At 41.7% G+C, this 27,931-nt stretch overlaps 1 protein-coding gene across 5 annotated transcripts in view; it reads right to left on the bottom strand.

The window, feature by feature from the left end:
• Window positions 1-27,931, bottom strand: part of cdk19 (cyclin dependent kinase 19) — a 64,801-nt gene that overhangs the window by 12,931 nt on the left and 23,939 nt on the right. For all 5 annotated transcript variants that reach the window (XR_011038948.1, XR_011038946.1, XR_011038945.1 and 2 more), the window contains exons 3-11: window positions 26,005-26,115; window positions 25,687-25,827; window positions 7,097-7,154; window positions 4,875-5,006; window positions 4,174-4,317; window positions 3,445-3,514; window positions 3,287-3,359; window positions 2,298-2,395; window positions 2,060-2,138 (exon numbers count right to left, since the gene is read on the bottom strand). Coding sequence is in view for 1 of the 5 variants with exons in the window: in XM_068342729.1 (XP_068198830.1) it covers window positions 2,060-2,138; window positions 2,298-2,395; window positions 3,287-3,359; window positions 3,445-3,514; window positions 4,174-4,317; window positions 4,875-5,006; window positions 7,097-7,154; window positions 25,687-25,827; window positions 26,005-26,115 (906 nt within the window). In the remaining 4 variants the exon portion in view is untranslated. The remainder of the gene's footprint in view (window positions 1-2,059; window positions 2,139-2,297; window positions 2,396-3,286; window positions 3,360-3,444; window positions 3,515-4,173; window positions 4,318-4,874; window positions 5,007-7,096; window positions 7,155-25,686; window positions 25,828-26,004; window positions 26,116-27,931) is intronic.

Genomic DNA, 27,931 nt, shown 5'->3' with positions numbered 1-27,931 from the left:
TCGTAGAACCGCCGTTTTCTGCAATTACAGTTGCAAGTCTTTTGGGGTATGTCCCTCCCAGCTTTGCACATCGAGAGACTGACATTTGTGCCCATTCTTCCTTTCAAAACAGCTCAAGCTGAGTCAGATTAGATGGAGAGTGTTTGTGAACGGCAGTTTTCAGATCTTGCCACAGATTCTCGATTGGATGTCGGTCAGGACTTAGACTGGGCCATTCTAACACATGAGTCTGTTTTGTTTTAACCCGTTCCATTGTAGCCCCAGCTTTACGTTTAGGGTCGTCCTGCTGGAACGTGAACCTCCGCCCCAGTCTCAAGACTTTTGCAGACTCCAACAGGTTTTCTGCCAGAATTGCCCTGTATTTGGCTCCATCCATCTTCCCATCAACTCTGACCATCTTCCCTGTCCCTGCTGAAGAGAAGCCCCCCCAGAGCGCGATGCTGCCACCACCACGTTTGACAGTGGGGATGGTGTGTTTAGAGTGATGTGGTGTTAGTTTTCTGCCACACATAACGTTTTGTATTTAGGTCAAAAAGTTCCATTGTGGTCTCTCCTGACCAGAGCACCTCCCTCCCCATGTTTGCTGTGTCTCCCTTGTGGCTTCAGGCAAACTAAACGGGACTTCTGATGGTTTTCTTTTAACAATGACTTTCTTCCTGCCACTCTTCCATAAAGGCCCGATTTGTGCAGCGCACGACTAACAGTTGTCCTGTGGACAGACTCCCCCACATGAGCTGTGGATCTCTGCAGTTGGTCGAGAGTCACCACGGGCCTCTTGGCTGCATCTCTGATCAGTGCTCTCCTAGTTCGGCCTGTATGTTTAGGTGGACGGCCGTGTCTTGGTAGGTTTGCAGTTGTGCCATGCAATTTCCATTTCCGGATGATGGATTGAACAGTGCTCCGTGAGATGTTCAAAGCTTGGGAAACCTTTTTATAGCCTCATCCTGCTTTAAACTCCTCCACAACTTCCTCCCTGAACTGTCTGGTGTGTTCCTTGGACATCATGATGCTGTTTGCTCCCCAATATTCTCTTAACAAACCTCTGAGGCGTCACAGAACAGCTGATTTTGTACTCAGATTAGATTACACACAGGTGGACTCTATTTAGTCATTAGGTCAACATTTGATCAGTCATCAATCATCAGGCAACTTCTGAAGCCAAATGGTTACACTCAGAGAAAAGGGGGCTGAATACTTTTGCACGCTGTACTTTTCAGTTTTTTATCTGTAACATTTTTTAAAAATCATATAATTTTCTTTCTACTTCACAATTGTTTGTCACTTTGTGTTGGTCTTTCACATAAAATTCCAATGAAATATATTTGGATTTGTAGTCATAACGGGACAAAATGTGGAAAAGTTCAAGGGGGCTGAATACGTTTGCAAGCCACTGTATATCTGCTTGTTTAGTGATTTCGTAGTCACAGCAGTGACAGGGAAATTCGTAAAATATCTCATCTCATTGAGAGCGTTTGTCTTTTTTGTTGTTAAATCAATAAAAAAAAGTGTCGGATAAAGCACAGAACATTTGTACAGATTAGTTTTGTAAAAATTCCTATATTTCTGTGACTTATAATGTGTGTTTTCTATTGTTCTTCAGAATGTGTGAGCATACTGACAATAAAAACGAAGCCTCCAGGCACACGTCTGATAAATTTAGCCTCCACTTCACGCAATTGAAACTTCGTAGAATCAAAACACACGAGCGTTCTCCACTTTGACTTCCATACCAAGGTCTTGTGACTTCTCTTAGACTTGAACCTTTTAACGTGAAAATAAATGACATTCTCCACAACCAAAACTTACAAAGTGTGTTATTTAAAAAGTGTGTCGCAAATCAATTAGTTTCCTTCATTTCCTGAATCAAATCATGTTATCACCACGGGCCTCGAGTTAACGCCGTTTAGACAGATTTGATGAGTAAATTGTAAGAAGCTAACTCCCCACTGGAGATAGCCTTTTACACAAAGATCGTCGTTTGATAAAAATCAGAGACCATCAAACACAATAAAGTAACTTTTAAAAATGTCTTTCAAGCTGTATTTGATTATGGGATTACCTTTTCTGTTTTCTCCTCTGGCTCGTCTTCATTTAGGAACTCTCGTTTCGGGTAAGGGATCTGACACCCAGCAAACACACTGGAGGAAACCACACACAGTCATTCATGGAGATCTTTCCTTCAACTACTCTGGATTACATGTAAACCAAAAATAATGTGTTAAACTTCAGGAGTAAACTGCTGCTGACATGCTCTTCTCTGGCTGAAACAAGTCGTGTTGACGTTCAGTGAAGCTTACTCAGTGGTTGGTAATGGGTCCTCCAGGAAGTAGGGGTCCTGCAAAGCCTGCTCCGATGTGATCCTTTTGGTGGGATCCATGGTAAGAAGTTTCTGGAGCTGAGGGGAGAGGAGAGCAGTCAATGTGGTGATGTAACACCGACGAAGACGATCAGCCTCTGCTAACGGAGTTTAGGTGTGAAAATGAGCAGGCGTTTTCACACCAGGGTTAGTATTACACTACACTGCGCCCTCGCTCATTCGCGCATCAACCCTCACGACTTCACCTCACCGTGGATTTTTGGTCGGCGGTCATGTGATACCGTACACGCATTCTATTGGCTGACGGCATGCAGAAGTACGCTACGTTCCAAGAGTCTCAGACTTCCGTGAGACACAAAAGTGCTTTAAACAGAAAGTGGTTTAATTTCAGTATGGGGAGGGTTCATAAACGTTTAAATTACCATAGATAATAAGATAAATAGTTTGTCGTTAATCACGAGTGGTTCCTGGAACGCATTAACCACGAAGAACGAGGGATCACTTTTTATCACATAACGTAGTTAAACTAGTTAAAAATGGTCTTGTCGGTGTAGACCAGCGGTCCCCAGCCTTCATTTCTCCACACACAGGTTTTACGTCAGACATTATTTTCATGGACCGTCCTTTATGGTGTGATGGATAAATACAACAAAATAAAAGGATACAACCAGCAGAAAAACTGCTTTTCTCCCTAAATATAATAATAAACATGAATCCACATTCTTTCTGTGGTCGGTTACCACTGCTGCAGACAATGTCTAATCCTTCTCATGTGCACATTTTTACTTATTCTGTCTAAATAATATGCAAAGTTCAAAAGATTTTCAGTTTTTATTCAATTGAAATAGATGTAGACATGTTACATTTGCTTATTTGTCCAGTTACTGCAGCTAATGTTTTCTTATAGCCGTGTGTGTGTGTGTGTGTGTGTGTGTGTGTGTGTGTGTGTGTGTGTGTGTGTTTACCTACCAACAAAAAAACTTTGCTGTCTGGTTTGACTTTGTGCTTTTCCATGTATTTGATTAAGCTGCTGTTTGCATATCTGTTAGAATAGAAACAAGAAAACACACGTAAATAAAAGAGATGAGCTTTATGTCAATCAGATCAGAGACACAACAACTACTCACGTCGTCCTCCTGAAGTCCTTCTGCAGTGTTGGGTACTCTGGCATTTTCCTAATGTCTTCCCAGTCCTTATCTGTACACAAACAAACCCACAGCTGCATGAGCGTTACACTTAACAAAGGACACGTTTGAGTTTTCTGAAACAGGACTGACGGAAAGTCTTCCTCAAAATAAGAAGTAGGAGTGAGAAAATTTGTTGATCAGGAAAAAAAATGCAAACATGTTTTGTCACACAGTTACTAATGCATTTTAAACAACATAAATTACTCTTGTTCTGTTGTGACGGCTGAAAGTGCAGCATCAGTAAAAACTCTTCAGGTGCCGCTTAGTTGAGGAGGTTTATTGTCAGACTATGAAGCTCTACAAACAGCTGATTAACCAGTGAGACCATGAATAGGGGAGTCATGGTTCTAAATTGATTTTAGAAAGACCTTAAATGTTTTTGGTTTTCACACCGACTGACGGAGGACATGCAGATGTGAGCGCCGGTGGTTATCTCAACAGTAAGGTTTATTTTCTATGACCAAAATAAGAAAACAGCTTTATTTGAATGTAAACTGATGGTGGACATATTTTAACTTTCAAGTACAAAACATTTATTTCAGTAAATGAGCGTGGTTATCGAATAAAAGTAGCTTTGGACACAGCTTTGGATTTGTAAAGCTGTGTCCAATACTTGTGTTGGAGGAAACGTGTGTGTGTGTGTGTGTGTGTGTGTGTGTGTGTGTTGACCTGCAGGGAAACCCATGACGCTGAATATCCTGTCCAGCTGGTCATGATGGAAGGGGTTACTGGTCTTGATGTCTTCCTGGCGACAGTGAAAGATTGGCTCCGATGTCAGCAGCTCCGCAAAGATGCAGCCGATTGCCCAAATATCTGAGGCGCGCACACACACACACACACACACACACAAACACACACACACACACACACACACACACACACACACAGATCACTGAGTCTGGTATTCTTTAGGTACATTAACTAGAGAGCAAAGTTTTGATTTTTGAAATAACAGCGGGCACCAGGAGAAAAAATGCATTTTATTGTCCAAAGGGGGGCAGAGTGGTAGGCAGCTGCTTTGAGGTGCGCCCTAATGAGCAGCTTTTGGGGGGGGGGTGCCTTGCTCAGGGGCGCTTCGGCTGTGCCCAGGGGGTGAGCTGGCGCCTCCCACTGCCACCCCCCACTCAGGATGTTTGGCCCACTCGGGTCTTGAACCGGCGACTTGCGGTCCCCAGGTCAATGCTTGGTGGGCTGAGCTACTGCCCCCCCCCAGTATTTGTGTTTGAATCCAGAACTTCTTCCTGTTTAAATAATTTAGTCAGCAACACTTCATGTTGCAGGAACAAGTGTCAAAGCAGTCAGAAACAACTTTCCATCAAACATCTGACACAAACCCGCTCCAGCTGAGTAACTGGGGCCTTTGGACTTACCGATAGCTTTGGTGTAATGTCGGGCCCCCAGCAGCAGCTCAGGGGCCCTGTACCAGAACGTCACCACCACGGGGTCAAGGTCTGCCAGTGGCTTGAGGGGAGAGTTGAAGAGTCTGGCGAAACCCATGTCAGCTACAAGAAGTGTAGTGAAAAGGGACAGGAAACAAACATTATTAGTAATTAATGTTAAAGCTGTTAGACGTGGATCAGGTAGCAATGCTGATCAATCAAATCATAAAATGATCAGTCAAAGATCAGGTTTCAGGAATGAAAAAATACAAAATTTTTCTGTAAAAACAAAAATCCACATCTTGAAATAGGTGACAGAAATAAAACATATGACACGATAGGTGTATCCTGTCATATGTTAAAGTTATGGGCACACATTTGGAAACACTCTCAGAAGGTGCAACTTAGGTTTAAATGATAGAACAATAGTATAAGTATATAATATAATAAAAACAGACAAAGAGCTGACATTTAGGGCAGTCTCATGATGCTTTATGAACCATATAGGCATTCAGGACACCCTCCCCTGAGTCCGACAGTACAACAAAGAGTAATCAGGTGTGAGCAGATTTGATGATGAATGTTTTGCCTCAATATACGACTCTCTTTATGGTTCCATTCCACTACCTTCTGAAAAACATTTGCTATGCAATGTACTCAGAAGTTCAATATCTGCCCTTTACAACTTCAGGGGGATATTCTCCTCAAAAACAACAACTAACAATAACTTCACTCATATTGCATCATTAAAAACTAATATTTACAGCATGCTCTAATAGGCATGGAAAGATAGGAAGCTCAGAAGGTACGGTAGCAATGGATGATCACAAAGCCTTAAGGTCAACCTATGCAAAGCAGATTTCATAAATGCAGACACAGGATGCACAACAGATGATACAAAAGAAGACAAAGACATGAGAACATCAACATAATAGTTAAAATAAAAGACAATGAAGATGGTGAGGAAATAAAAGGACAACAACATTCACTCTGACACAGCCAGAGGAATCTAGGAGCCCTATCAGTTGTGTTGTAAACATAAGAGAAAGTAGCACTAAAACAAGGCTCCTAGGTGCGGAGATAAGATGAGATTAAATGACATGAGATGGTTTAGGATGAGATGAGGGCAGAGGTGATGAGATGAAATGAGATAAGCGTAGAGGCGATGAGGTTAGATCAGGAAAGGGTAGAGGTGATGACCACAGGCGGCAACAGTAAAAGAAGAAAAGATAGTCAGATAAGAGATGAGATGAGGTGAGGTGAGATAAGGTTAGAGATTATGAGATAAGGATAGAAGTGATGAAATGAGATGAGGTAAGATAAGGGTAGAGATGATGAGATAAGATGAAATGAGGGTAGAGGTGATGAGATGATATGAGATAAGGGTAGAGGTGATGAGATGATATGAGATAAGGGTAGAGGTGATGAGATGATATGAAATAAGGGTAGAGGTGATGAAATGAGAAGAGGTGAGATAAGGCTAGAGGTGATGAGATGAGACGGATTAAGATAAGGGTAGAGTTGATGAGATGAGATGAGATGAGATAAGGGTAGAATTGATGAAATGAGATGAGGTGAGATAAGGCTAGAGGTGATGAGATGAGACGGGTTAAGATAAGGGTAGAGATAATGAAACGAGATAAGATCAGAGTAGAGGTGATGAGATGAGACAGATGAGGGTTAAGGTGATGAGACAAATACAGGTAGAGGTGATGAGCTGCCTGGGTCAGGGCCCTAGAGTCTACGCTTTGAGCCAGTCTGTTGTGTGACAGTGGTTTCTGCTTCCTTCTGGTCGGAGGTAGTTACAGTTACAGTCTGGAGAAGATTAAAGCACCAACTACTTTAGTAACAAATTGTAGCTGATAGCAGGGGTTCGGTCTTAGCAGAGGTTTAAAATTGAAAACAACAGCAGCACCAACAGCAGATGACTGACTTGCTTTGGGATAACACGTCATTCTCATTACTGTGGACACAGGGTCTAAATATAGACCTGCAGCATTACCCTTGAACAGTCTCGTGTCCACTGCCTTATGTAACAACACTGATCTGTGCTGGCTGCTGACCTCTCAGAGACAAGGTTAAACTCTGCAGCTGACAGACACACACAAGTCAGCAGTCGCATTGATTCTGACGACAGCATCTAAAAGTTAGGCCAATATGATCCCTCACAGGTTAAACAGTCCAGTGAAATATCTTTTATTACTCCACCTTACCGATTTTAACTCTTCCTCGTTCGGGACCTTCCCCCATCACCAGGATGTTGGCTGGTTTCTGGAGAAAAAAAGCAGAAGCAGACGGCGTTGAATACCTACCATTAAGTGAAATCTTGTTGTACAACAATGATGTGGGACAAAACTTTGGAGATTACATTCAATTCTGAGAGCAATCCTTTTTTCAAATAATACAAGAACTGTATTGGACTACCTTTGCAAAATGGCAGCAAACATTTTAATACACATTCAGCAACAACATGACTACACTGGCATGGATGGACGCGTGGGAGGACAGACACAGACAGACAGACAGACAGACAGACAGACAGACAGACAGACAGACAGACAGACAGACAGACAGACAGACAGACAGACAGACACAGACAGACAGACAGACAGATAGATGAATAGGTGTCTAGACACACACACAACGACTGCTGAGGTTTGAAGGGACACCTTTTCTACAAATGACCCTGACCTGTAAGCAGCGGTGTTGTAGGAACCAGTGACAGCAACACCTCTGTTAAATCATATTAACCCTCATGGAAAGGCATAAATACATGATGACATTACATACTGTCAGGGAACTGTCTGGCACTTTCAACTTCAAGGACCTCAAACAGCAATACATACACCTTACTAGAAACTATATGGAACTATTACTAAAAAGACAGAAGGAAGAAAAAAACTCAACTTTATTGTTGCCAATGGGGAAATTATCTTCTCAAGCACTCTACATACTGTATTTACTATACACATATATAAGTGTAAGACATGCATACATGTCTTACACTTATATATGTGCATGCCCCAATATGACTCAATGTACCAGAAATTTATTAGAAAAAAACTAAATAACACAATCATAGAAATGTAAATGTATACTATACTTACAAACACTCCTGTAAGTAAATGGTATTGGGTGTCTTTCCTTTGTGATTGTATAAGAAAATAAACCAGGGTTGTGGACGGGGTTAGGGAGGAACTACATCAAAGTTGCAGAGATGAACTTAAAAGTTGTAAGTACAAACCAACAGTTTGACCTTTTTCCTCCCACAGGAACAACCAATGAGCCAAAACAACGCCCTCATAATTAACACTGTGATGCTGTGATGATGAATAAACAACAATGTTGTTGTTTGCATGCAATAAGCACCACACATTTACTGTATGTGCGAAGTATTTTAGGACACAGCAGTGGTACAAAAGTTATTAGTGATGAACATCAAAATTTAAAGTCAATAGGACAAGGATTTTCTACATTTTAAAGCAGAAAACTCTAATTTTGATGCTGTTTATTTCTGCTGCTAAGACATGTCCAGTCTGTAGAGCGTAAAGGGCACCTCATTATTTTGTGCTCCATCAAAAATGCTGATTTCATTCTGCAGTAGGAGCTCAACCATCTGCTTGTCATCAAACATGCAGTCTTGTCTCCTTGGTTCCCTGTGTGAACGTAAACCTTCTGGTGTGGGGGACTCTGATTTGCCCAGCAAACATGTCTTGTTGCTATAGAAACTGGGTTAATAATGAGGTCTATTATTGGAAAACACCAAGAAAAACGACAATTAAAAAGCCAGAGGAGATCGGTCAGGCTCAGTAGCTCCTCTTTTCAATTGTAAGCAGGCCTAACTGCATTAACACGGCCTGCCTGAACAAATTCATCTTGGATCTTTGAAACAGTTGTTAGCTCTTGAGCGTGCTGAAAAAGATCTGCGTGTCAGAGGCTTTTCAAGATGAAAATGAGCATGCAACATGAAAAGGACAGAGAGGAAGAGGATCTACAGTGTCTTCTTCTTCTTGCTGTTGCAGTAAAAAGAAATGTGTTTAGGGAATGAGCTGGTGATTTCTCTGAAATGTGAAGCAGATTGAATTTCATGGCCCAAAATTAAGTGCATCCTGTGAAACCAATAATTTAAAGTTGGTTGGCTTAATAAAGAGGTCAGGAACCCTGGGAAAGTAGTCGCTATCCCACTGTGACCGGGACATGGCAACTACTACAAAACAATCTGGATCTTCTTGTAAAAAGTAGGCCAGGTCATGAAACAGAAGTGCATTCATAATACGGAAGCCAAGAGGCTGTCCTAAACCCCAAAGGTCACAGCAATACAACCGTAACAAAACAGCACTTCGATATAACGAACCATCACGTTGTCAAAGCAGTGGGACAAACTGTAATTAGAATTTGTGCAGTCAATGTTTCACCAAATGTCTTGTTTGCTGCTCTGCAGGCCTGATGACTACCACTACAGTGTAATCCCCTCATACAACATACCACATTACATCTTCTGATTCTTTTCAGACATCACATACAAACCATTTAGTATGAACTAACAACTTTAACATGATTGTTAACAATCAAACCTAGAAGTGTCATTGTTGTGTTTTCTGTGATCTTTGCTATTTGAGTAGTGTTATTAATTCTATACATATAGTAATCCCTTGTTCCTCGCAGTTAATGAGTTCCAGGACCACCTGTGAAAAACGCAATTCTGCAATATAGTGACAAACTATTTATTTTATTATTTACTGTAATTTTAACGTTTATTAACCCTCCCCGTGCTGATATTAAACCACCTTCTATCTCTCTTACCTTTTCCCACACTCTTATAGACTGTTTAAAACTATTTTGTTTTTTAATTTGCATTTGCTTGATTCATTACTATTTATATTTGGATTTGTATAAGAGATATTTATTGGATAAATTACAATTGTGGCAACCCCTGAAGGGGAAAGCCGAAAGGAAAAGAAGACAAATTGGATAAATTATAATTGATATTATTATGGTATACTTGAATTTAATTAATTGATGCTTTTTGTGATGAAATATGAGTTGCTATATTTAATCTCATTAGTGCTTGTAATTATTGTGACATTTTTCATATAAGTGAAACGTTGCATTCCTCAAAATTTCAGGTGTATTACCTACTGCTGTTAGTGCCACTATCTCAGTTACTATAGCTGATGTTAATCCAACAATTTCAACAGCTACTGCTGCTTTTGTTAAAGAAAAATAAAAGGAGCGAAAGTGGAAATTGTTGAGTAATATCCTTGGGTTGCCCTTTCCAATGAGCAAAAAAAACCAAGCACTCATCCCACTATCTGTCCCCTACACCCCCCACCATGCCCCCTGTCATCAACAGCACCACAGACTTAATGAAGTTCTCTAATGTTCCAGGAATGGGACCAGAGTCCACCTGAAGATGTAATGCTGGAATCAACTTGTTGAGAATGTCTCCGTGTTCCACAGATTTTGTTTAAGTAACCGAATGCTGAGCTTAAGTCAACAGGTGAACACACTCTTGGCTCCAGTAGAACCAGCCTGGTAGCCTGGTCTGCAGAGGTGGCCTATATAAATTTATAGGACTACAAACTATATTATCCACAGGGCTCACTCCATATAAACTCAATATGACTGTGACTTACCACCTGAACCAAACAGGAGGTGAGGAGAGTTTTTCGTTTAATACATTGTCATTTCATAAAAAACAACACATAGATATAATGAACCATCACGTCATCCGGTCAGCCGGTGATCATCAAAGGCAGTGAGGTGGAGGTGGTAGAAAACTATCAGTACCTGGGACTGCAGCTAGACAGCAGACTGGACTGGTCACTCAACTGGGACTGTGTGTACAAGAAGGGGCAGAGCAGGATGTACTTCCTGAGGAGGCTGGCCTCCTTCAACATCTGTCCTAAGCTCCTTTTCATGTTCTATCAGTCCGTAGTCTCCAGTGTGCTGTCATACGCCATTGTGTGTTGGGGTGGGGGGGCCAGGAAGAGAGATATGGACCGTCTGAACAGACTCATCCGTAGAGCGGGCTCAGTGGTCGGGCTGAGCCTGGACTCTGTGGAGACGCTTCTGGAGAGCAGGACCATGTCTAAATTCAGGGCCATCATGAACAACACAAGCCCCCCCCTACACACCACCTTCTCCCAGCAGAGAAGCACCTTCAGCGACAGACTGCTGTCACACAGCGCCTCCACAGAGAGGCTGAGGTCCTCCTTCGTGCTCCGTGCCATCAGGGGGTACAATGACTCTCTCAGGAGGAGCGGGGGGGAGGTGGCGAGGTCAGCACGGGGTTGAATATGGATTTAATTTAATTTAATTTAAATTTAATTTTATACTGTTGTATATATATATATATAATTTATTTATTTTTTTATACTGTTTTATATTTTAATTCAATTTTATACTGTTTAGATTTTTTTTTATACAGTTTATCTTTTAGTTATAGTTTAGTATATAAGTCCTGTTAGTGCTGCATGTGTCTGTCTGTTAGTGTAATGTATGTCTTGTGGTATGTCCTGTGATGTCAGTGTTTCCTTTTCTCCTGGTGTTTATCCAGTATTATTTGTTATGTAATGCCTGAGCAGTGGATATATGCAATTTCCTCCGGGATTAATAAGGTATCTATCTATCTATCTATCTATCTATCTATCTATCTATCTATCTATCTATCTATCTATCTATCTATCTATCTATCTATCTATCTATCTATCTATCAAATCAGTGGGACAAACTGTGCAGTAACTGGAATTTCCAAGACTAAATGTCTTGAATGTTGCTCTGCAGGCCTGATGACTTCTTTAGTTGTACTTATTTGTATTCACTTCTGTTGAATCTAACACGCACACGCACACACAAAATATCTTGAAAGCTTTTCAGCAGTCCTTTATGGACTGCTGTTAAAGTTTCACTTTTAGTTTAGCTGCTCTTATTGTCGCTGGTCTGTATTATCTACTTTTTTTTAAGTTCACTATTTAGCTTGGATCAAAAAAGTCTGTTTTTACAATTTGATCTTGGTTACAATTAAGACCAGTTCCACTTGCCTTTGGTGCTGTTTACTGTGTCTTTTAAATTATCGAGTATTGTGATTTTACCGTAAACAGGGTAACTGAAGAGGCAGATCGGGCGTCTACTTATCAGAGGGTCGATTCGACGGTGCCTCTCTCACCACCGTGTCAGTGAGTGTGTGGATGACTGAATGTTGGCTTGTCCTGCAAAGTGCTTTGAGTGAATAGTCAGAAAAGAAAGGCACCGTATGCAGGTAGCTGAATCAGTTTAGTGAAGAGAGTGTCGTGTGAATCCCTATTGGTTGTTGTGATGAACAGAGGTTCCTCATATAAAGGTGGAAATAGATGTTAAACGCTGATAAGACAGCTGTAAACCCAACTTCAACATGTAATTCTTCTTCAAGTCCTTTGCCATCTTAGATGTCGTTCTGCCAGTGTCTGGTGCAGACATAGCTGATGGGGTCGGCTCAGCCAGGTCCTGGGGGCTGCACTTGGGGGGCGTTGTGGCATTCCAGCAGATGGGGCATTTTATCTGTGCTGTTCCACAGCCACACATGTCCTCTGTGAGGTAGTTCCATGCTTTCAACAGTGTTTTGCACCTCCCCTGCTCTACTAGCAGTCTGTTGACGGCCTTCCAGGTCGGCCATGGGAGGCTGTGTCCGCTGGCGAGACATTCAGTAAGTGATATTCCTCTCTCCTTCCATTCTTGGGCTTGGGTGTTGGATTGGTGCCATTTCAACATCCACCTGTTGGTCCGGGCCAATTACTTGGTGGACTGAAGGGGGGGGACTGTGTGCAGGAAACTGGCTCTAGATTTTAGTCTGGATGGGGGTGCTGTGTGTCCGTACAAGGGGTGTCCCATATCAGACTCCTGCGCTCTCTGCTCATCTTGTGAACGATGAGCGTCTGATGTGAGGGGGGAGGGGGGCAATGCCGGTCAGTGTGTAGAGGCATGGGACTGGTGTCGTCTTTAGACAGCTCGTGATAATGCGGCCCTCAACGATGTGGCCGTGTCTACCAGTTTGGTACGGTGGGAGAGGCTCCAGCCATGGAGAAACACGGGGCTAGGGCTGTGGTCTGTTCGTTGGTGAACAAGTACCCCACTTTGGCTTCACCAGTTTGCACAGAATATTATTGCGGGTGTTGACCTTGGCTTTGGTATCCTGAAGGTGGGTTTTGAAAGAAAGTGTCCTGTCTAGTGCGAGTCCAAGGTACACAAGATGGGCATGATTTAGGAGTTTGTGCCCATCCCATGTGACTTTCAGTTCTCTTCCTGCGTCTGTTTTTCAGGTGGAAGCTGCGTAAAGAGGTTAAAGAGGTTTTTGATGGGTTGGGTTTTAGGTAGTTGTTACTGTAGTAGGTGGACATGTCTTGGAGGGCACTTGTCGCAATTGTCTCTGTGGCATCTTTGATGTTGTCATCCAATAGATTGCTCAGGTAGGTGTAGAGATATTAGCCTACTGGTGCTGGCAATCAGATAACAGATTGTACCAGTCAGTGTTTCCCGGGCTGCACCACTGGGAGTTTCATGTATCAGCAGATACAGACATGTAATAAACAATCAACTGAGGTCAGCAATTGGCTTGTCTCCATGAAACAATATATCACCTTGTCTGCAGTACTATAACATATCGCAATGAATTCAACCATGATCTGATCTGCACTGCAATATTTCTACCAACACACTAGTATCTCTCTCCTCAGTAATACAAATATTACACAAACACCATTACAAACATAACATTATAATATCATAACCTCTGTCATGTCATTGTGTTTCTCCAGTCTGTTATTGAGTTGTAATCGGTGAGCTATATTTGCAAATGGGATTATTTACAGTATTTTCCGCACTATAAAGCGCACTGGCCTATAAGGCGCACCCTCAATAATTTGTTTGTTTTATGATTTATTTCATATATAAGGCACACCGGATTATAAGGCGCACACAATAAAAATATATAAAATGTATTCGATAAACTGCAGCAGCTGTAGTTGCGCAATCCGTCCACTAGATGGAGCCGGGCTGCTCAGACAGTCATGATTGCGTTCATGACTTCCTGACTACCTTTGAAGGGCCCCTGTTGTTATGTCAATGAGCCATTCTGAGCCTCATCAAGGAAACCTGATCACTTGATCACTTTGCCATCTTAGAAAGAAGTCAACACGCATATTAAAAAACCTGACATTAAAACTGGTTAAATTCATTACGAGTGCAGTCAGTGCCAACAGAGCGGATTATTTCCTGATCTGAAGTTCGAAGCAGATATTTAAGCTCCAACGTTCGTCTTCGTTTATTAATTAAATATTGTTTCGATCGATCGGTAGTCCAGTCGGAGGTGAGGTGCAGCTATTTGCTGCTGTGTGTCCTAAACAATTTTTTAACTAGTTTTTAATGTCAGGCTGATAATTTACTGTCAAACGTGACGCTGTTTTACTCCTAGAACTGACTTTAACGTCGGTGTCTCACCGCCGTGAATCTCACCGCACGTCGCTGCAGACAGAATACACAAGCCTGAATGCACCCCTCCGCCCCCCAGAGCCATCAACTACATTTGTAAATCAATGCAGCACACCTGACACCTTTGTCTAGCAGTGACTGCTCTTGGAATTTCAGAAAAGGCTGTAAGTTCAGCTTTGAGGGTCTTTATTCACCTTTATGCCAGTTTCTCCGTGTGTTTCCACAGACTAATAGAATGGACCGTCACTAGATTCCAGATGACAGCACAATGGGGTTTTTAGACCAACTCAGTTTAAAGTGGGTTATTTCTGACGCCAAATAGTTAGAAATACTGAGATCAGTCAGTCAGTCAGACTTTATTAATAGAGTTGTTGAAAGTTCCTTATGTTTCTCTATGTAACCACCGGTGCTCCTACAGTCTGCTCTACCATCTGAGAGCAGCTCAGTCAGAGCCGGGACTTCGGTGGAGAAAAGTGTCAGGTGTGATGTGTGATGGAAGAGTTTCAGCTAAAATGAAAGGAAAGGTGTACAAAACTGTGGTGAGACCAGCGATGTTGTTTGGTCTAGAGACAGTGTCCCTGAGGAAAAGACAGGAGACAGAGCTGGAGGTAGCAGAGATGAAGATGCTGAGGTTCTCTCTGGGAGTGACCAGGATGGATAGGATCAGGAATGAGTCCATCAGAGGGACAGCACATGTTAGAGGTTCTGGAGATAAAGTCAGAGAGGCCAGACTGAGATGGTTTGGACATGTCCAGAGGAGAGATAGTGAATATATTGGTAGAAGGATGCTGAGTTTTGAACTGCCAGGCAGGAGGCTCTACAGACTATACAGTCACATCGGGACACAATATTTTCTGACAACCAACATCATTTCTTACGTTATGTACTTCTCTACAATGTTGTTTTTTCTGCACTAAGGAAAGCACAACATTCCACTTGTCAAAGTAGCATGTTGTTAAAATACACTGCATTGACAGAAACAATACATCCCATCAAGTATGGAATGAAGAAGAAAAATCAGGATGGCAGGTTTCTCTTCAGGCCAGTGCATCACTTTGCGTGTTGTAAACAGGCAATACAGGTAGTCCTTAACCCCTAAGTCAGACACGCCCCGTTATGTTTGATTTCTGTTTTATTTCAATTCAGTTTCTCAGTTAACTCAACCAATACTTAACATCAATTAGCAAAACATTCAGAGTTCTGCGGTTAATGTTTCTGGGTAGAAACCAAACCCAGCCAACATTGGTTCCTACATCATTTAGTTCCTACAGGATGACGACCCCGTCATAATAATTAATAAGACATGAACAAACACCAGGGAGTGACAGTTTTCTTATAGGTAGTCTATCGTCTACATCGCTGCTCTAACTTTCAACCTGACCTGAGTTGTCTTCAGTCTCCATGTTGGTGAACGTCTCCATGAACAGAAATGCATTGTGGGTTTGTTTCCTGCTCAGAAGTTCAGAAGTGTCAAGTAGAGTTGCTTTCCGGTGCAGTTTGGTGCGTCAGAATATACATTCCCATCATGAACGATCTATTTGACACGGCTGCCAATGAGGCGACCCGGCTGAAAAAAACCCCAACCTCCGAAGAAAGATCTCAATTATACGGGTTGTACAAGCAAGCCTTGCATGGTGACGTCAATTCTGCGTGTCCCGGGATGTTGGACTTGACGGGAAGAACAAAGTGGTTTGCATGGGACTCAAAGAAAGGTGCATCCAAAGAGGATGCAAAGAAGGCCTACGTTGACATGGTGGAACAGCTGAAAGCAAAATATGGATTAAACGAGGCGCAGGCAGCCAGCTCTAGTTCTACCTAGCTTCCAAAAATGAGAAATGCAACAGAGGATAGATGTTTCTTGAAATTGACAAACATTCCCCATAACAAAACGAATATTTTCTTATATTTAGAACATAGAATGTTGATGCAGAGCATTTGTACACAGTATTATCACAAATAAAAAATATTTTAGTAAGAAAAAAAAAGAAGAGAAGTTCGGACGTGGAGAAAAGAAGGACTAAACACTGCAGATGACGCCAACAGGAAAGAAGAAAAGACCACATGAGTCTGATATTTTTTAAGTTATTTAAATATGACATGAAATCTGAATTAGGCGGCACGGTGGAGTAGTGGTTAGCACTGCTGCCTCACAGCAAGGAGGTCAGGGGTCAAACCCCATCATTTCCAACGTGGCCTTTCTGTGAAGAGTTTGCATGTTCTCTCCGTGTCTGAATGGGTTTTCTCCAGGTTCTCCGGTTTCCCCCCATTATCAGGAAAAACATGCATTTAAGGAATATTAGGTCGTGGTGGCGCACCCAGGGTGCAGAGGCTCTAGACCGACTTTCCATCTGGCCTTTCAATTTTTATTTTTTTTATGAATGCTTTATTTCAAACATGTGCGCAGAATAACAACAAAAATGAAGACAACAATAATACTAACAACACACAAAACATGCTCGACAAGGAGTAGGAGGAAGCATAAGCTCATTGAATCCTACCCCTCCTTCACTTCTCCATTGACATTAATTAAAGTACAAAAATTAAATAAACTAAACTAAATAAATAAATAAAATAAAGTACTAAACATATATACAAGAAAAGACAATAAACAGAAAAATAAGTTACAAATAGAATTGATAGAAAACACCTGATTGTTAGACCCCCCCCCCCAGTACCCCAGTGAAAACCATTTGCTTGTAGCGCTTTTTAAACTGGATCATGCTGGGACATTGCTTGAGCTCCACACCCAACCTGTTCCACACCCCCACTCCACTAACAGAAACACAAAAACCTTTCAGTGTTGTACGTGCCCCCTGATGTTTTAAGTTGTGCTCCCCCCTCAGATGATAATTCCCTTCTCTATTAAAACCATTTTTTGTAGATTACCAGGAAGTGTCTTATGTCTTGCTTTGTCCATGAGTTGTGCTGTTTGAAAATGAATGTCAGTGAGTTTTAATACCCTGGATTTTAAGAACAGTGGGTTTGTGTGATCTCTATACCCGACATTATGAATTATTCTTATGGCTCTTTTCTGTAATACGGATAATGAATTTATTGTACATTTATATGTGTTGCCCCAGACCTCTGCACAGTAATGTAAATATGGTAAAATGAGAGAACAGTAGAGAATGTGGAGTGACCTGTGGTCCAGAAGGTGTTTGACTTTGCTCAGAACTGAAATGCTTCTTGATAATTTACTTTGTACATATTTTATATGAGCTTTCCAGTTAATCCTGTCATCTATTATCCCCCCCAGAAACTTACGTTCATAAACCCTTTCAATATCCATCCCATCTACCTGTACATTTGCCTGAATGTTCTTATTGCAGTTGTGAATATCATGAATTTGGTCTTACTTGGATTAAATGATAATTTGTTCCTGTCAAACCACATTTTTAATTTGCGTATTTCATCAGTGACCCTCCCCAGTAGTTTGTGCAATTCCCCCCAGAACAAAAAAATGCTAGTGTCATTTGCAAATAATACTCATTTTACTACCTTTGAAACTTTGCATATATCATTTGTATAAAGAATAAACAGTTTAGGACCCAACACTGACCCCTGGGGGACGCCACAAGCAACGTCCAAGCATGACGATGAACATTCACCCACCTTCACAAATTGTTTCCTGTTGCTCAGATAGCTTTTCACCCAGTGCAGTACTAACCCCCTGATCCCACACCTCTCTAGTTTATTGATTAAAATTTCATGATTGTGTCAAATGCTTTTTTGAGATCTATAAATTTTTCCAACAGAGTTAAGTTTATGATCTATGGCATTGGTGATCTCCTCAATTGATTCTATCAATGCTAGTGATGTTGAGCTGTTTTCTCTACATCCATACTGACTATCAGAGAGTAATTTATGTTTATTGATGAATTTATCTAGTCTGTTGTTGAACAATTTTTCTAGGATTTCGGAGAATTGTGGAAACAAGGAAATAGGCCTGTAATTAGTGGTGTCTCCCCAGTTTTATACAGCAGTACAACTTTAGCTATTTTCATGCTGTTAGGAAATCTACCAGTCTGGAATGATAAGTTGCAGATGTATGTTAGTGGTTCTGAAATCCCCTCAATGACCTTTTTTACAACTTTCATATCAATTTCATTTAAATCCGTAGATGTTTTACTTTTACATTTATTTACTTATTTACTTATTTATTTATTTATTGCATTGTACCATCCCTGTGTATAATGACAAATAAAGCTCTGTCTTTGAATCTATAGGGGGTTAATGTTATACTGCTCAGCGGGGTTTGGGGCAGAAAGAGGAACTACACTCGTCAGACATGGTGGCACACAGCTGTTCATATCTACGAATGTTTGTAAGTCAGATGTTCCGATCTTGAGATTTACCTGTACATATAAACATGTGTTAAGGTAGTTATGTGCTCCCTGCGTGTTTCATTGAACAAAGGACGTTATTATATAAGAAAAATCAACACATTTGCTGCACTAATTTTCATGGTTATTGTAATTTATAAATTGAGAGATTTACTACTATATAACTGATTTGTGTCAAGAGGCATTAGGATATATGATCCATCCATCTATTTTCAACTGCGTATCCGGAACCGGGTTGCGAAGGCAACAGTCTCAGCAGGGATGCCCAGACTTCCTGTCCCCAGACACCTCATTTAGTTCTTCCAGGGGGATCCCAGAGCGGTCCCAGGCCAGCCTAGAGACATCGCCTCTCCAGAGTGTCCTACGTCTTCTAGACATAAGAAGACCACACATCTTGTTCTGTATAAATTTTTCAGGCCTGGTCCTGGAGCTCATGCGTCCACAGGTGCAGGGTGCTATGGACCCTTTCCAGTTTGCCTATCAGGCCAAGGTTGGGGTTGACGATGCTGTCATGTACCTCCTCCACCGCACACTCTCCTACCTGGACGCCGGGGGCTGTGCCGTCAGAGTGCTCTTCTTCGACTTTTCGAGTGCCTTCAACACCATCCAGCCCCGGCTCCTGCAGGATAAACTGACCTCCATGGCTGTGGACCCCTACCTCGTGAGCTGGATTACGGACTACCTAACGGACAGACCCCAGTACGTCCGTATGGGGGACTGCTTGTCTTCTATGGTGACCAGCAGCACGGGGGCGCCACAGGGGACCGTTCTATCCCCCATTCTCTTCACCCTCTACACATCAGACTTCAAGCACAACTCGGATACATGCCACATACAGAAGTACTCCGATGACACCGCGATAGTGGCATGTATCCGGGAGGGTGATGAGGGGGGGTACAGGGCATTGGTGGCTGACTTCGTGGAGTGGTGCCAACAGAACCAGCTCCAGCTCAACGTCTCCAAGACAAAGGAGATGGTTCTGGATTTCCGGCGGGCACCTCCCTCTCCACAGCCAGTGATCATCAAAGGCAGTGAGGTGGAGGTGGTAGAAAACTATAAGTACCTGGGACTGCAGCTAGACAGCAGACTGGACTGGTCACTCAACTCCAACTGTGTGTACAAGAAGGGGCAGAGCAGGATGTACTTCCTAAGGAGGCTGGCCTCCTTCAACATCTGTCCTAAGCTCCTTTTCATGTTCTATCAGTCCGTAGTCTCCAGTGTGCTGTCATACGCCATTGTGTGTTGGGGTGGGGGGGCCAGGAAAAGAGATATGGACCGTCTGAACAGACTCATCCGCAGAGCGGGCTCATTGGTCGGGCTGACCCTGGACTCTGTGGAGACGCTTCTGGAGAGCAGGACCATGTCTAAAATTAAGGCCATCATGAACAACACCAGCCCCCCCCTACACACCACCTTCTCCCAGCAGAGAAGCACCTTCAGCGGCAGACTGCTGTCACACAGCGCCTCCACAGAGAGGCTGAGGTCCTCCTTCGTGCCCCGTGCCATCAGGGGGTACAATGACTCTCTCAGGAGGAGCGGGGGGGAGGTGGCGAGGTCAGCACGGGGTTGAAAATGGATTTAATTTAATTTAAATTTAATTTTATACTGTTGTATATATATATATATAAAATTAATTTATTTATTTTTTATACTGTTTTTATATTTTAATTCAATTTTATACTGTTTAGATTTTATTTTATACTGTTTATATTTTAATACTGTAATATTTTTAAATTTTATACTGTTTATATTTTTAGTTATAGTTTAGTATATAAGTCCTGTTAGTGCTGCATGTGCCTGTCTGTTAGTGTAGTCTATGTCTTGTGGTATGTCCTGTGATGTCAGTGTTTCCTTTTCTCCTGGTGTTTATCCAGTATTATTTGTTAAGTAATGCCTGAGCAGTGGATATATGCAATTTCCTCCGGGATTAATAAAGTATCTATCTATCTATCTATCTATCTATCTATCTATCTATGTAATTCAGCTGAAGGATAGAAATGTGTTAACTAAAGGACATAATTTGTGATCAAACTAAGTGGTAGTGTTTGCAGTACTTGTCTATCCCAAACCCATTTCTCTGGTGTTAGAGTAGTCCGATTGTGTGGTACTTATTATATAAAGCGCAGCATATATAGATCACCTTCAGTAAGACCCCCCGGGCAAACATTGTTGGTACAGTCTGCTGAGATGGCTTCTGCTTGTGCCTGTAGAGGCGCTAACTCAGCATCTACCCGGACCGGCCATGCAAGATGGCTTGAGATTGTTATGTAACTTCTGTAGGGCTGATGGGTGGTGGGGGTGGGTGGTGCGAGGAGGAGGGAGTGGAGGAATGGCGGGGACAGTGGGGGATGGGAGCCAGGCAATGGTGCAATGCAAGCGCATGCCTGACACCTATAGTGCAGAGCATCTGACACACTGCCTAAAAACACACAACTGTGAAGCAGCAGGAGAGTTCCTGGAGGGGGGCACTGTCCCCCTGAGCTGTATCCTGATGCTAATGCAAAGACATGAAATTCTCTTATAATGTATATATTTTGAAATCTAGAGAATGCATTGGTGGCATGTTGCGTAAAGCAGTAACATGCACAATAGGAGGCACACTTTGATTAGTTATTATTAAGACCAGTAAAGAGGAGGATTAAAGAGTAAAGCGCCTGAGATGAAAATCTGAACTAGAACTAGAAACAGGGATGTTGGTTGGATGTTGGTTGGATGTTGGAGGATTGAGGCTGTGGTTTAGCCACAATGACAGGAAGCCCTGACAATGAGCCAGCAGAATGGAAATATATCAGCTTAGATTAAGATGTTTATATGGGGAATTCCCTGATGAAGGGAGCTGAGGAATATGTGCTGCATAAACACAAGTATGGTAAATAAATGTTAAAAAAATGTCTTAAAACAAAAGCTTTTTCCTTTTGTGCACCAACACAGTGTAATCCCCTTACACAACACATCACATTACATCACTTCTTCTGATTCTTTTAAGACATCACAGACAAACCCTTTAATATAAACTAACTTTAACATGATTGTTAATTAAATGACAATCACACCTACAGTCATTCATATCAGTCATTACTGAAAATGTGCTTGAAAACAGTTAAATGTAATGCAAAAGGGCAAAAAAATATTTTACTTTGTCCTCAGATGAATAGAACCTTTTTTTTCCACTGAGAAGAAGGTTTTGATGGTGACTGACTTCAGTGCGGGTGTTGAACTGGCCACTGTCTGCCTCTAAGATACATCCTTGTTGACTGAACTACTGCTGTCCCATTGATGATGTCCCACTGAGATTTAAAATAATATTTCAATTATCATTTTACAAATGTCATGATGTTCTGGACGGATAACGTATGTTTGTTTGTGATTGATACAGCAGAGAGAAGGAGGAGGAGGAGGCAGATCAATGCAGAATGGGAGGGGGGGTAGTAAGAGCCAGTGAGACAGTGAAGAGTTTGTTAAAGTGGCCAAACAGGAACTGCAACACTGAGAAATCCTTAGGATTAAGGACGTCAGAGCAACTCTAAGCAGGAAGAAGTCTGGTGACGAAGACGAGATGAAGAAAATGCCAATGGAGCTGAAGGAGAAGAGGGTAAGGAGCGTCCCAGGAGGAAGCTGGAGGGTGAACAAGAAAACTACCTGACGGACGTTTTGAGCGGTATGAGCTCCTTCACTGGTCATGAAAGACCGGCAAGGTGATGGATGGAGATCTAGCTCCTCCCATGATGCCCCTCTCTCCACCTCTGAGCAACTTCTACCTCAGCTCCTCTCCCCTGGACCATCTTGCACTGCTCCCTCAACCCACCATCTCTCCTCGACACCCCCCACCGTGCCCCCCAACAGCACCACAGACTTAGTGAAGTTCTATCTAATCTTGTCTTATCTTCAATAATGTCCCAAGAATGGGACCAGAGTCCACCCGAAGATGCGATGCTGGAATCAACTTGTTGAAAATGTCTCTGTGTTCCACGGACTTCTGTTTACGTAACCGAATGCTGGGCTGAGGTCAACAGATGAACACACTCTTGGCTCCAGTAAAACCAGTCTGATAGCCTGGTCTGCAGCCTGCAGATAGATACATTTCTAGGACAAAAAGTTTATCTTGACCACCTTTGCAGTCTGTAAAAGTTGTCAAGATAAACTTGGACTGCAAACTCCAACTCACTCAATATAAACCTGACTGTGACTCAACATCTGAAACAAACAGGAGGCGAGAACATTTTAGTTAATACCATATCATTTCCGCCAACAACAACAACAACCACCACCAAAAAATTGGCACAGGCAAAGAAGCAGACCAATCAAGGCCTGAGGAGATGCCCAATGAATGTGTCAGATCGAGCAAGCCACCAAATGACCAGCAAGGACTTCTGGGGGTTATTTAACAGATTGAACCGAGTCAAAGATAGACTTCTGTAGACGAAGACACTCCTGAAGTCTTTGAACCATTTGCCCTAAAACCTCTCAACCCAATGTATCCACAAAGAATTCAATCCTGAGAAATTCATCAGTGGTTCAGCTACATTACAGTCAAACTAGAAATATACTTTTCACACATTACAGTAATTTTTTTTAAAAATATTGTGAAAAATTGAGAGGAAAATTCACAGAGCAAAACCATCCATTTAAAAAACAACAACAAAAAACTAACTTCAACAGCAAATCAGCCCAACACTTTAATTTTTTGCAAGGTAATTACTCCCCTATGATTTAAGTGATGCTTACCAATAAACATTTGAGTGTATTTTCACTAATCATCATCATTATTATCATTATTATTATTATAATTATCATTATTATTATGTACTGTTTCCTTTGCTGTTTGAACTTCAACCATACTGCCTTTGTACTTTGACCTTTTGTTCTTCTTACTGCCAGAGGAAAAAACCAAAACACAAAAGGCACTCAGACTCATTGATTTATTTGTTGATTTGGATTATAAAACTTCCAGCACATTTATCAGTGAAGTAATGGTGGTTATCAAATCTGCAAGCTTTGCCATATAATCTGGTTATTCATAGATGTTTGAAAATATAAGAATTCTAGGGCGTAGAATACCAGACCTCTGCAGCCCAACATCCGTTTTTTCACCCTTTTTCATATGCATGAACTGGATTTGCTTATTTTTATCATGTACTCCTTCGTATCATCAATACAACATGGCTTCATGCTTGAAGGTTTGGTTTTATCTGATGTTGCACTTGAACCAATGACCTTCCAGAGCAGCCACCCCATCCTGGCTGTGACGGGGCTAGGAGGGCCTGTGAACTTCATACGTTTCAAAGGCAACGAACAGTTTGAAGAACAAGAAGCTGCTACCAAAGCGGATGTTTCTTAAGGAAAGCAGTTAAGAAATAGAATAAATGTTGGGTTTTCACCTGCAGAACTAGATTTCCCATGATTGAAAACTTCTCATAGAAAGGATAAATAATGCTGAGAGGACAGAAACAGAGGCAGGAAAGGAAGTGAACTGTGAAGCAGACTTTCATTTAGAGGCTTTCAAAAGAGAGCCGGGCACAGAAACTAAACTAAGAAAAATATCCTCACTGATATTATTGAGGGAAGAGCTGCAACATAATAGTGGAATCGACCAACACTGTTGCATTTATTTCAACACTTCGCTAAAATAGACATATTTTTCTTGCAAAAACTGAACTGATTGATTGAATTCCTGTCATTTTGCTGTCTTGGATAAGATGTTAGGACAGATAAGAAAGAAGTAGAATGAGAAGCCCCCTGGGCTGGCTCCACACCCCATCGACAGAGAGCAAAACCTTCCCCCAGCCAAAGCACTATGGGAAAATGGAAAGAGAATCTTTTGGGAACCAGCAGTGTGCTGCAGCTGACTCAAACAACAATGAAAGTACAGGGTGTTCTGCCCCTTGGGCATGAGGATCAAAGTCCCCCAGTCAGATGCAATCTCACCCCACAGTGAGACATAACCTCACTTACACCAACATAATAATATGACCCTGCGTGGCTCTCTGGGAAAAAAGCTGACAGATAAAGCCAGTGTCAATTGTGTGTTGTTGGTGGAGAAGCATTATCCAGTCTGGTCATACAGTAGGTCTGATTAATCCGTGTTTAGAGAATGTTGGCAAATTGGTATAATAATCATGTCACTGTTTTGTTTTTATAAAAATATAACAATAATGTTTGAATTAAAATAAATCAACTTTAGCTCCAATACAAACTTATAGCGGTCATAAATCATGGATACAAGCGTGTATGGTGAAAAAAGACAAAGCCGTGTGCCAATTGTCTTCTTATTGAATACAAACATCCATTAATACACAAGGGTGGCCACTTTCTAGGGTTTAACGTCTAGCAGTATTCTTTTACTTGGTTGCATGCCTCAGTCGAGGTTCCTTCTTACCTGGCATCTGAGAAGCTTCTCTAACATGTGGTGCAAGAACATCAGAGAGAAGAGACAAAAATATTTTAAAAAACACCATAAGGCCTTAACTCGTTATGCATTCAACTACTCGCTGCTTTAAATCAGTCTTACAGCTCTGATACTGTATCCAATGCTGGTCCAACAAGTTTGACTATGTGGGTGAGGTACTGATGTGTGAGGTCTATGCAGAAGATAGTTGGGTACTGGTTGTACTCAATGTGAACTATCCCTGTTCACTCACATTGATGTGACTGAAATACACTGTAGAAAACCAAAAGGACAGTCTAACTTTAAAAAAAACATAAAAAAAGAAAAAACAAAAGTTGCATTTCTGAAAAATGTGGGAATTTTATGCGTTACTGAACAATGGATAAATGAAGACTCAAAAAGAGTACAAAATATTTTTTTAAAAATGCAATAAATGAATACATGAATGTTTTTGTGCTAAACTGGAGAACTAACTAACCCTTCTGTGCTGGAGTTTCTGTAGCTGTGACACAAACAGTGTTGTATTTCAAGGCTGAGATTGGTGCTGGAGCTGATGTGTGTCTGCAAAGGCAAACTGGAACAGTTCGGCTGATAGAAAGTAGCTGCCTACCAAATCCCTGTGGAGCACCCAGTTGGCATGGAGGTAATGGATCCCATCCAGAATCTGATACAGGAGAGACTTCACCATCCCCCGGGGCAGCTGCATGGGCTTTTTATTGGCCTTCGAGGCACGGTGGAACTTGATGATGTGCTACGAGGCAGAGAAACGTTTCACCTCATTAGAGATCTAAAGGTACAGTATAGATACTGTGTTGACCTCCCAGGTTCAAAGAAGCTATACACAGGTACATGAGAGGTCAGGTTAGAGGCTGTTTTCTGTGTTACAAACGGATTTTTGGGAAGCTTCTGAACACACATAGCGACTCACCCAAAGGTCGTGTTCAGCATAGTCAAAGAGTAGCCAGACCTTTCTATCACTGTGGGACAGGAATACTTTCTGCAGGGCGATCACATTTGGATGTTTCAGTTCTCGTAACAGCTGGAAGACACAATAAAAATGTGTGATGAGTGAAGGGGTGAGTGTTGTCCTGAGAAGTTAAAACGCTTCAGTTAGTCAACAGAAAGAGGGAGTGAAAATGAATAAATAGGTTTAAATAATGACAAGGTAAACGAGACACAGCCAAGTGATACTTACAGTGCCTTGCGAAAGTATTGCCCCCCCCAAGAACTTTTTTGACATTTTGCCACATTTCAGGCTTCAAACTTAAAGATAACAAACTGAAAATGTTTTTCAAGAATCAACAACACAATCGTGAGACACAATCGTGAAGTGGAACCAAATTTATTCAACATTTTATATTGTGTTTAAAAATAAAACGCTGAAAAGTAGGATGTGCAAAAGTATTGGCCCCCTGTTCTCTCAGCTCAGCTAAACGACTCCAGAAGTTCTCTGATGACGTCTGAATGATCCAATGTTGACCTAAATGACTAACAATGACAGAGTGTACCTGACATTTGCATGTCCTACTTTTCAGTTTTTTATTTGTAAAAACAATATAAAATGTTGAATAAATTTGGTTCCACTTCACGATTGTGTCTCACATCTTGTTGATTCTTGAAAAATATTTTCAGTTTGTTATCCTTAAGTTTGAAGCCAGAAATGTGGCAAAATGTCAACAAGTTTTTTGGGGGCCAATACTTTCGCAAGGCACTGTATCACATTATCCTGGACACTGAACAGTTTCCTGTATATTATTTTTTACCAGTCAGCATAACAATTGGAACACAATCCATGATGATTAGTATTCAAATGATTACATCCCACCTCAAAGTGGTGATGTATTGTAATTGTCAGTGTTCGTGAGTTCGTCCATTTGTTCGTTCGTCCATCTGTCCGCCCATCCGTTAGATAGTCCACCAAATATCTGTTTTGGTTGAAGTACTTAAAATGTACAGTATTTTTAATGGACATTTGAGTCCCGCTCTTTGTAGAGTTTGCATGTTCTCCCCGTGTCTGCATGGGTTCTCTCCGGGTTCTTCGGATTCTTCCAGGTTAATTGGCCGGTCTCAAATTGCCGGTAGGTTTGAGTGTGTGTGTGCATGTTTGTCTGTCTCCATGTGACTCCAGTGCACTGGCGTCGAGCCCTAGAGTATACCCTGCCTTAAGAGTTGGCTGGGATAGGCTCCAGCACCCCATGACCTCTGACAGTGAAAGAATCGGTAGTCATGCCCTTGAGACTGTAATACCCAGCAGGGTATTACAGTCTCAAGAAATAGTTAACATGATTTCAAAAAGACTTCAGTGGAACAGGCTTTGATGACCCTATGGGTTGTGCAGAGAGTGCAGTGCTTCAGGTGCATATAAAGAGAATGCAGTCCTTTCACTTTGATGATTGGTTCAATCGTTGCTCAGGCTTTCTCTCATATTATTAATAGTCCAATCTACTGACAGCAAATGTTTCCGATCAAATTGTTTTTAAGGTTACAATAGGACGTAGAGATACGAGCTTTTTGAGATGCGAGCCGTCGCTCTATCCATATTTTTGTTCAACAGGCTAGCAAAATATAAGGTACCAACCATACTTCAGGACACCACCGCTAGTTGTGTTATGGGTTGAACATCAGATGAGACTGGATCTCATTGTTTACCACGTGTTGGTGGATGGATATGACATCAGTGAGACCGGATCTAGTTCTTTACCACGTGTTGGTGGATGGATACGACATCAGTGAGACCGGATCTAGTTCTTTACCACGTGATGGGGGATGGATACGACATCAGTGAGACCGGATCTAGTTCTTTACCACGTGATGGGGGATGGATACAATGTCAGCTGAGACCGATCTCGTTCTCG

The sequence above is a fragment of the Antennarius striatus genome, chromosome 19 (assembly GCF_040054535.1).
Source record: "Antennarius striatus isolate MH-2024 chromosome 19, ASM4005453v1, whole genome shotgun sequence".
In the NCBI taxonomy this organism is placed as follows: domain Eukaryota; kingdom Metazoa; phylum Chordata; class Actinopteri; order Lophiiformes; family Antennariidae; genus Antennarius; species Antennarius striatus.
The sequence above is the reverse complement of the archived record's forward strand: the minus strand, read 5'-3'. Positions and strand labels throughout refer to the sequence as shown.